Source organism: Hibiscus syriacus, unplaced genomic scaffold (assembly GCF_006381635.1).
Source record: "Hibiscus syriacus cultivar Baekdansim isolate YM2019G1 unplaced genomic scaffold, ASM638163v2 tig00110044_pilon, whole genome shotgun sequence".
NCBI lineage: Eukaryota > Viridiplantae > Streptophyta > Magnoliopsida > Malvales > Malvaceae > Hibiscus > Hibiscus syriacus.
In genome coordinates, this window is record NW_024062574.1 from 1,816,252 (window position 1) to 1,827,590 (window position 11,339).

Below are 11,339 nucleotides of genomic sequence, written 5' to 3' on the forward strand. Positions count from 1 at the left end.
AAAGCATGATAATCCATAAAGTGTAGATTTGTCAACCTTTTGCAAATCTCCTGAATCTGATGGGATCTCTCATGCATGGTTAACCCAGAACAGGAATGTATGAACACATATAATGGAAACATTTATTTATGAAAACAGGAATAAGAAAACACACATAACTTTCTAGGTTCAACAATAAATGATATACAGAACCAAACCGTAGATGAACTTGAACATGGAACTATAAAACTGATATGAAAAGAAACTCGGATACCCCATGCATCCTTTTGCTCGTATGGTTTGATGGTTATATAAACATTACATATGATGAAACCACCAAATATGCATATACATGTTTGCTTGATCTGTTTTTCCTGGTAATTTTTCTGAATTCTGAGCAACCGAGAGAATCTGATCCAGACCGGACAACCCAAGCACAAACTACTTTTTCTCTCCCTCAAGGGATAGATGTGTTGTTTGATATGTAATAAGACTGAATCTTGTCATACACCACAACCTAATCCCCTAGCTTCTGATCCTTTCATGATTCTCAGTCTCTTGCATGATGTGACGAACATTCTGTAAACCAAACAAAGACAACCTTGTAAGTTTCACAATCATGTGTCTATATATGCATGTATAGGTATATATGTATGTGTGTGTACTTACTGCCAAGGAACATCACCGACTAGCATCCAGTCTCCATCTTTGTCTTCATACGTAGGCGCATAATCAGATCCTTTGTAGCCTTCTCTTTCAGAGTATTCACCTGAGGAAGATGAAATAATGTCAAGTCATTTTCATTAACTTACAAAGAAATGATCATAATACCTCATCAGAAATCCAAAATTCTTACCTACGGTGAACCTGAACATGTTCTCCAAAGCCTGCAACAACTGGGGATACCCCTTGTAAACTCTCAGGTCAATCTTTCTCAGATACGGTGCTCCATCCATGCTCACTTTCACATAAATCCCGGGCTCCGACTCTGTTTTCTTCGCCTGAGAGTTGTACTTCCTATAGGACTGGACTGGCGGCCACCCCACGATCTGTTCTCTACAAAGTTTCCAACAAAGCTCGTCCATTAGTTTCTTTTTAATCTGATTCCATAGAGTTAAAATCTTTGTTTTTGAATCATTACTTGGAAGGACATTTGATGCCATTAGCTCCACATTTCTCATCGTCCTGCAATGGTCGCTTGTTGGTTCTAACACTGGAAAGTGCTGCTGTTTCTTCTTCTTCTTCTTCTTCATAATATGTTGTTCCAGGCAACCCTAATCTGAGTTCAGTTGCCTTTAAGTTGAGATCATTCTCATATGCTGCACTGCTTTCCATTTTTCTTTCTTGTTGTTGTTGTTTTGCTAACATATGGTGTTTTCGTGGTGGGAATGGATAATTTTATAGGGTTTAATGAAGGGGGAAAGCCTTGTTATTCTCTCAATGCATGAATTATGGACAAAGGCAAGCTATGTTGTCGGTAGCAATGGCAGCAACTTTGAGGCAACCTGCCTTGTTATCAGGGGGACAATGGTGGAGACATGCTCAGCAAACCCAAGTTAAATTATATTAAAAACCTAATTCTTTTGGAATTGGTCGTGAAAAAGTAGGATTTTTTTAAAAAAAAATAATTAAAAATAAATAATAATTTATTGAAGAAAATTAAAAATGTAATTTTATTATTATATTATAATTTTAATAAAAATCAAAACCTTGTCCTCTGGGGATGAGTATGAAGTCGAGTTATCTGTCAAATCAATTTAAATTTTAACTTAATTTTTGAGGTAAAATTTTAATCGGATTAGACTCGATAAATATATATAATTTTATTTTTATTGGTTGAAATAATAATTTAATTAAAATATACAGAGAGAGTATTATTACAATTATTTTCAAATATAAGATAATTATATTATTATTTTGGGTCAAAAATTTTAACTCTAAACTCGAACCTCACCCAACTTGATATCAAATTTAAAAAAAATAATTTTATAACAGTAGTTCATATAAAAATCTATCGAATTCAAATCACAAACTCACTTCTAATTGTATATGATCTATTCCGAGATGGAGTTAAAAAACTCTATAAATCAGAATTGAGAAATAATTTTTGAGGTACTAAATAAAAAATTTACCATTGGATTACTATATAACTTTATATACATACTAGGGGCTTAATGAGTTGAGTAGTTTGTGAGCAACTTGAACTCGATTCGGTCAAAAATAGGTAAAAGCTTGATTCGGATTGACTCGATTCGAACTCGAGCTGGACTCAGATTGACTCGATTCGAACTCGAGTTGGACTTAGATCGACTCGATTCAAACTCGGGCTCGACTCGAAACCTAAACGAGCTGAGTTGATTAAAGTCTAACTCACTACCATTGGATTGCTATATAACTTTATATACATACTAGAGGCTTAATGAGTTGAGTAGCTCGTGAGTAACTTGAACTCGATTCGATCAAAATTAGGTAAAAGCTCGATTCGGATTAACTCGATTTGAACTCGAGCTGGACTCAAATTGACTAAATTCAAACTCAAGCTCCACTCGAAACCTAAATGTGCTAAGTTGAGTAAAGTCTAACTCAAATCGATAAGTTCACGAGCAACTCGTTAATTTTTTTTTAAATTTTTTAGTAGTTATCTTAAAAAATATTTTATTCAAAAATTATTAATTTACTAATAGATAATAAAAAGATAATAAATGACTAATCTATTAACTTTTTAATACAAAAATAAAAAAATACTAAATACTAAATTAACAATTATTATTTTATTACACCCAAAAATAAACCCTAGTTATCATTTTAATGCATTTGTGGATTATTATTTTGGAGTTTAAGGTTTTAATTTGTTTCATACACTCTTCTGATATATTTTTTTGTTAAATTATTAATTTAGGTTTATATTAAACTCTATACAGTATTAGTAGATTTTAACTATAGTTAAAAAAATAAGATGAAAATTTTGATTAGCTTAACGAGCACTGCCTAACTCATGATCGACTCGCTTGATAATCACCTCAGAACCTATCCTATATATATATTTAAGGTAATACTTAATGTATTAGAAAATAACATACTTAATCTCAACTCTAACTTTATTATTTTAAAGAAACTTAATAGTATACTTTTCATTTTTGAGGGACTAAGGCGTCTACCTATCTCTACTATATTCTCTACTTTTACCCTCACATGAATTTCGATTTCGATTTCGAGTTCGAGTTTTATAAATAAAAATAATAAGATATTAAAAAGATATATTTATTTAAATTCCGGTCCAATTAAATTTCAAAATAACAAAAATCAATATGTAGATTAAAATATTGAAGGACAACATCCCCATGTGATAAAAGGGTCCATATTGGGTGTAGGGTATGGGGAAGTGCAATACCGTGTGGGGCTCAAAGGGCTTCATTTTCATGGTGGACTGTGTCAGCTCTTGATTATTCCTAATCTCAGTTAAAATTCAAACAACAAAAATTAATTAATTAAGACTTGATTGCATTATACGTCCCCAATTTATGATTCTCATTTTAAATTAGTCCCTAAATTTTAAAGATTTTAATTTCATCCTTAAACTATGAATATCATTCTAAATTAATCCTCAAACTTTTGAACATTTCATTTTCAACCCCAAACTATGAACTTCATTCAAATTTGGTCCCTAAACTTTTTGAATATTTCAATTTTATCTTAAATTTTTCGTATATACGAATCAAATCTCTTGTTAATAAAATCATTAGATCAAGTTATATTATTATATGTTTTGGTGAAAAAATAAAATTTAGGTTAAACTATTTTTGAAATGGATTACATATTTGAATAATTTGGGGATAAAATTGGAAATCTAAAAGTTTAGAGACCAATGTAGAATGAGATTTAGAGTTTAGGGATGAAATTGGAATGTTCAAAAGTTTAGGGAATGATTTAGAATGAGAATCATGATGTGAGAATGAAATTGGAACGTTTAAAAGCTTAAGGAATAATTCAAAAAGAGGGTCATAATTTTAGGACATATGATGCAATCAACTCATTAATTAAAGCTTAAGCTTGACAGTGTTAAATTAATATTTATTACATTCTAACTTGGGAATATAAGTTCATTTAATCTAGCCTGTTTGCTGTTAATTATTAGAAAAGGGTACTAATATAATAATTTTTAAAGTATATAATATTATTTTAAAAATAATAATTGTATCAATAACTAGTTGGTATAGTGGGACGAAGTATTAGATCTCTTAAATAAGGTCAGGGATTTGAATCCTGACGATTGTGAATAGAGAAAACTGGGTTAAGAGGGCCGCCCTTGTCTTTATAGTATCTAATATGAATTAGTCGATCAATAAATTATATACCGATGGTTATAAAGAAAAAATAAGGATTTTGATGATATAATATAAGGTTGAATAATTCATATGGACGGTCAATTGAGGAAGAGACGGGGCATAAAAATTATTGAGGAGGGTCCATTTCAGCCTCACCTGTGCATAGGGATAGGCATGGAACTTGAACCCGACGGGTTCCGACCTAATCGAGTCGGGTTTTTTAATAAAAAAAATTGGGTTTGAGTCGAGTTTTTTAAAGTTGATGTTCGGATCGGGTCTGATTCGGATTTAAGGTGAAAAATATCTTACTCGATCCGACCCGAAAAAAATATAATTTTACCTTATATATTTAGGAATAATTACAATAATACTCTTCTATATATTATTTTTTTCAATTAAATCACTGCTTTTATTAAATAAAAATAATATTATTATTATTATTTCGGGTTGGATCGGTTCGGATCGAGTGGATAGTATATATTTTCGGGTCAGATCAAGTGAATGATGTAAAATTTTAAGGTCGGGTTGACCGAAACCCAACCCATGCCCATCCCAACCCGTGCACATTAAAAAGATGTTTAATCATTAATATTGTTGTTATGAATTAGTCATACATATAACATCCAATCCCTATTATTTGATAGATTTTGTTCACAAAAAAATCTTTTTTTCCAAGCAAACACGATCCACGACAAAATAATATATATGGTTAGTATTTGTCTATTTGATACATTATTAATGGAATATTTTTTTAATTAATTGTTTATATTCGATTTATTGATCGACTAATTCAAATCGAATAATTCAAATCGAATGTTGCAAATGTTTATTACCAGAGTGACTCTTCCAACTTAGTTCACTCCATTCATAACGTTAAGATTCAAACTCTTAATCTTATTTTAAGCATCCAATGTCAAGCCCTGTCGATGAATTATTTTAATTCTATACGACGTGATTAAATACTATCACACGTCCTAAACCCTAAAATCTTGAACTAAATTATAAATATTAAAACTTTGACTCTAAAATCTATACCCTTAATGTTATATATATCATTTATATATTAAACATCATATAAAATATAAGGATAATGCACGAATCAACTTATCTCAGTTGTTAAAGGAATCGTTGTTGTTAGATAAATCTTAAAAATTCCAAAAAATTATTTTTTTGACTATACTAATAGTATATCATATATGAAATATTTTTCTATTTATATATCATTAAAAAAATATAAGGATAATGCACGAATAACTTATCTCAGTTGTTAGAAGAATCGTTGTTATTTCAAAAGGTCACGGGTTTGAACACCAACAACTGCGGTGATTGATAATTCATTGTTAAATGGTTTAAGAGGTATTTAGAACATATATTACCTTAGCTTAATTAAAAATATATATAAGGATAAATACCTATTTAGACCTTTAAATTTTGGTTTATTTTGATTTTGTCATCTCATTTTTTATTGTTATTATATTTTGCCCTCCTTAAACTAGAATCCTGGTTCCGTCCCTGTATTCCATAACGGCTTGAGCATCGAAACATGTTCCGAAAACCAAACCTAACGAGGGATTCTCTTACCAAAGTTTTAGCACAAATTGATGTTCGAGCACGGTAGCTGTATTTGCATGCATGCATGGGATATTCATTCACACGCGGTTATGGCACCATTATTGCTCCAGCAATGCAAACGACAGCAATTGCGACGAAATATCTTTGCACCAACTTGTTAGTTAAAACTTGTGGTACTCCTCGAAACTCAAAGCCTGTGTCTTTTGTGGTGCCTGAGGAGTGTGACCTTAAATTTGATCGCGATGTTTAACAAACTCGAAATCGGAATTTCTCGGATTCTATTTTCGCAGAATTTGATCCTCTAAGAACTTCCCCAGGTTGGATAATGCATTCGAATACGACTCATCGACGGTTGGAATCCGCAAAGCTTTCAACTACGACTCGTCAACGTTAAGATTCAAAGTCATTAAATACGACTCCGTCAATGTATGAATTAATAACTCATAATCTAATGTATTCATATTTATCGAATGCAGATATAATAGATATTCCACGCAGAAAAAGTTCACAGTAACTTCGAAATAAAAATATAATGGCATTAGGACACTAGGGTTTTCAAGCTGTAGAAAGGGCTCCAAAACAAGGCCAAAGTGCCAAAACAGAACCCTGTAGAAGGAGCCTCCACACCCTTGAAATAAAGGGCAGTGACCCAGACAAAATTTTAGGGCACCTTTCCCTTGCATTAAATGGGTTGGGATTCATTCACCGGCTCTTGTTTAGGACCAACTTTCAAAGGGACAAATAAGGGCCCATCAATTCTTCTGCCGCAATATATATGCAGTACTTCCACCTTTGATATCTTTCAATTATTATACAATATATATATATATATATATATAAGATAAGGCTAAAAATTTAACCATATAACTAGAAACAATGATAGATATAAATATATACTATTATTGAAGATGGAAGATAAACATCATTAACATTAACATAAAAATACAAACAATTAGGACACACCGACAAATTAGCTTTATCGCAACTCAATTATGATCGGTCTTTAATCATTACGAGATTATGTTCCTATCATTTTAAATTTGTAAATATGCCTAACATGTTTTTTTTATAAATTATCCAAGTGTTAAATCAAATTTTGAGTTTGAATAAAATATTGTTATTTATCATACATTTGAATATATACAAAAATTTAATTTTAAAGATTTAAACGATATATGAATCTAAATGTATTAAAATTTTGGATGACTAAGGTTGAATCTGCTTATAAGTAAATATGTTCTCTATTTTGTAACGTAGAATCGAATTTGAACATCAAATCTACATCTGCATAAGTGATATAAATTCAAATAATGAATAATAAAAGTATATTTTGTAATTGTTGTTATTCCTTGAGGATTCAGTTTCGAGCATCATAGATTACAGGGATCCTGGGGGTGTGAGCGTTCAATGTCGAAAGGTTGAGAGTTATCTTTGAACATATATTGCCTTGCACTTACTCAAATTGATAAAAAAAATCCGCAATTTGAATCAATATTCTTAGTTTATATGTTTATGAATAATTATAAATTTTATTTAACAAAATAAGGATCTAACGAAAAATGATAATATAAAGAAGGGTATAATTGTAATTGTTTTTAAATATATCATTTATAATTATATTATTTTTAGGTCGGACCCGATCAGATATTTTTCACACTAAACATGATTTTTTTTTTCAAAAATCTAACCTAATTAATTTAGGTCGGATCGAAACACACCTAGTTTAAGTCCCGTGATCATCCCTATCCCATCTTCCCTACGAAGGAGATGAGATAGCAAACCTAGTTTTGCAAGGAGAAGAAGAAGTGATAGATGGTGATGAAGCCACGTCCAAGCATACATAACCATTCATGGTTGAAATGAAAGAGGTCCCCTCGTGGAACATGATCCATTATCATGGGACATTTTGTCCTACGTTATTATCTTCTGATATGTCGACCCCTCTCTTTGCTTCAAACCCTAACTTGTTTCTTCAAATTCAACTTTATGTAGGAATAGATCAAAAGAAGTAAAGAAGAACAATTGATCTTTTGAAAATTTGTAAGTATATTATACTTAAGATATTTTTATTGATAATATGTTTTTGTCTCGTCATTTTATAAGTTTATTCATTCTAAAATTTTAGAAGTTTGTCGTTCTTAATATAAAATCATGTATAGGATGAATTTTATAACATTTTAGAAGACGGAAAACATATTATCAATACAAAAAATAATCTAAAATATATGAGAATTTGAAACTTTTAAGAAGATGATTGTTCCTACTAACCCCTTGATCAATAGTGATTTAAGAAGAGTCTAATGGGGTGGATGAAATAAGGAAAGAGTAAACTAAACTTGTTCAAGTCATGCAAAGGGAAGGGAGGTTTCGGTGGATGAGTCTTCTAAAAAAATTTTTCTTCATATATAAAGACCCGAATTTAAAATTTACTTAAATAGTATTAAGCTATTATCGTTTAAACTAACCCGTCGATAAATGTTAAGGTTTTTTAATGTTGAATTGTCAGAAAAATATGAGTTCAAAATTCAATATTAATTGTAAAATGGATTACAATTGTCGTGGGTCTTGGCCACATACACTATGCATTTATAGTCTGATAACTAACTTGAAATAACCCCAACATTTTTTTAATGCAGCCTAACTTATATAACAAGTTAATAAAATTGACACAACAGGTCATGTGGGTAAAAAATTAGTTTATTATGTTAACTTCAAAATTAATTTGAGATTTATGATAAATGTTACAGTGCAGGGCTAATTCGTCACGCTCATATGACGAGTTTGCTCAAATAATATTTTTTATTCAAACTCGTTACGTTAAAGTGACGAGTTCTAATAAAATATATTTTTTATTAAATTTTATCACATCAAAGTGATAAGTTTCAATAAAAATATATTTTTTTAAACTCGTCATGCCCATTTTACTTGTGTTGTGTTGGATTCCCATGTATTTTATTCAAACGCCGCGAACTTTAGCGGCGTTAGTTTGCCCGACGCTTAAAAACGTCGCTATAGGCAAAAAAATGACGTAAATGCTCTTTTTTTGCTATAGTGATTATACATATGTAACGAATAAGGTAATATAAAATTGAACGAATAATGATCCTTTTGATTTTTTCAGATTTCGGGTTCGATTATAAATAACCATCTTCACTTATAAAAAGGTATTACGATAAAATATTTTATTTCGAGATTGACCTTTAAACTTGATTTTTTTTCTTAGTTCAATACTTAATTTTTTAAAAACTATTTTTATATCTAAAGTTAAAAAAATTCAAATAATTAATCAGACTATTGGCATGTGACATTCACTAGTGAAAACGTTGGCTACATAAGTGCCACACATCACATTTTGGATGATTTGTTAAAATGTCTCGTCAACATCGTGTATTAATTCGGGGGGAATAATGTGATTGAGAAAAAGCCTAGAAACCAAATTTAGAAAAATTACCAAGTTAAGGGACTAATTTTTGTATAAAACCAAAATAAAATAATGAGTGAAAAAACTGATGTTTGACCTGAAAGATCTTTCGTACTGATACGGCTTAGCAAAAGGGTTAATCACATATTAGATCCTAAACAAAGATAGATATGAAATAATGAAATCAATCAGAGGGTCTTATACCGGGATGGACTTAGGTGGGAGTGGGTGGGGGTTGTCGTAACCCGTATATTTTAGATTTTATCTACGTATTTCTTATTGTAAATTTGTTTTCGTCCCCTAGAATTTTCCAAGTTTAAATTCGTCTCCTAAAATTTTATAAATTCAAATTCGCTCCTAATATAAAATCATGCATCCGTCTCGTACGTTATATAATAGGAGCCAAGACATATTTACAATGGGAAGAGTAGGTTGGTCAGCCCCCACCAATGGTGTCGACTGTCCCAAATTCCACCAACATTGCGAATAATACCATTGTGAAAAAGATTCTCACTTATGAATCATAGTACACATCTCGTTCTGTAGGACCATGAACTAATAAACAAGATTCTCAAAAACTTTAATATATATATTCATTTAACTTCATTTTTAATGCCATGATATCGATTAATTAATCATAGGTGAATAAAATTATACATTATGTATTAAACATTTGATATATAAAGAGTTTATCTGAATTTAACTGTAATTATTTATAATTATACACGCGACACTCGTTAAATCGGAGTATAATTAAAGGAACTAAGTTATTTATTCTGATTCTTACGAGAGGGTTGAGAATTTAGAAAATCAAATAAATTTAGGACTATTTCTAATTACACTTGTTTATAAATTATTCTATGTAGTATGTAGTAGAATTGTTCATGGATCGAGTCGAATTAAATTTACGTGAGTTACGTGTCAAGTTTACCCCTAGTTTGTTTCGGTATAAAATAAGGATTTTATATTTTTATTTAAATTCGTTTATTTTTATATATAGACAATATATGGTAATAATGACGCATATATAAGAGTATATACATGTTGATCTTGAAATTTAAAATTTTTGATTAAACATTAATTTTGTTAACAGTGTCAATCTTGAATTTTTTTTATGTCCACTTCAAAATTAGAGTTTTCTTCGATTCATCTTAAAATTTTATTTGTATTCATTATATTTAAAATTTTAATAAAATTTTATGTTGTTAATATATATATATATATATATATATATACACGTTCACTCTTAAAAATATTTTTAGATCTATCATGGACAAATAAGAGGGCACAACTTGGGTTAGGGATGCATCCTTCACATAGGGATGTGACCTGTCTCTAACTCACCACCATGCCCTTCAAATCACCTTCACAATCACTTGATGTTCATTCATTTATATATATATATATATATATATATATGTTAATGAGGCTCATTCTCTTTCAAAAAAAATAATTGGAGGCTTCTTTATATATATATATATATAGGTTTTTCACATGAGGGACTGATCTGTTAAAAATATTAAATAAAAGGAAAATATTTCTACTTTAGATCAAATAAAGGGTTATATCATACACATGAAAAATTAAGTATGCAAGATGTCTTTAAATTAATACTCATGTCTTGAACTAAAAAATTAAATTCAATTATTAATTTGAACTAAGATGTCAAGTTTAAGTATTTTATTAGATTAAAAAATTATAAGTGTTAAATTGAATTAAAAAGAAAATCAATCTCGAATTCTAATTTAAATCAATAAACCATATTCAGATATTTAACTGGTGTGTGTATGCACGAGAAAAATAAAATATTAATTTTGTAATTATATCTTAAGAATTTTTTTAACCTGTTAACTACATACACACCTTACAAATATAATTTGGGATGGCAACGGGTCGGGTTTTGGTCAACCCGACCTGGCATAAAAATATACACCCTCAAATCAAACCCGACCCGGAAAATATATATCCTCCACCCGATTCCGACCCGATTTTTTAGAGTATAAATCCGACCTGAATCGATCCGACCCGATATAAATTAAAGA

The 11,339-nt window shown here is 30.1% G+C and overlaps 1 protein-coding gene across 1 annotated transcript; it reads right to left on the bottom strand.

The window, feature by feature from the left end:
* Positions 1 to 236: 236 nt before the first annotated feature.
* Positions 237 to 1,372, bottom strand: LOC120213600 (auxin-responsive protein IAA4-like). Its single transcript, XM_039211701.1, has 4 exons — positions 1,121 to 1,372; positions 836 to 1,035; positions 649 to 748; positions 237 to 558 (listed from the first exon to the last, which is right to left on the bottom strand). Exons 1-4 carry the CDS (start codon positions 1,345 to 1,347, stop codon positions 483 to 485), a joined length of 603 nt encoding a protein of 200 aa, XP_039067632.1. The 5' UTR covers positions 1,348 to 1,372; the 3' UTR covers positions 237 to 482.
* Positions 1,373 to 11,339: the final 9,967 nt, after the last annotated feature.

What these genes read in the sequence shown, in the direction of transcription:
- LOC120213600 (XM_039211701.1), bottom strand. Translation starts at nt 1,347, where the DNA reads ATGTTAGCAAAACAACAACAACAAGAAAGAAAAATGGAAAGCAGTGCA. An exon ending in GGCATCAAATGTCCTTCCAA is followed by an intron (nt 1,036 to 1,120) that starts GTAATGATTCAA and finishes GAAACTTTGTAG; the next exon opens with AGAACAGATCGTGGGGTGGC. An exon ending in CATGTTCAGGTTCACCGTAG is followed by an intron (nt 749 to 835) that starts GTAAGAATTTTG and finishes CATCTTCCTCAG; the next exon opens with GTGAATACTCTGAAAGAGAA.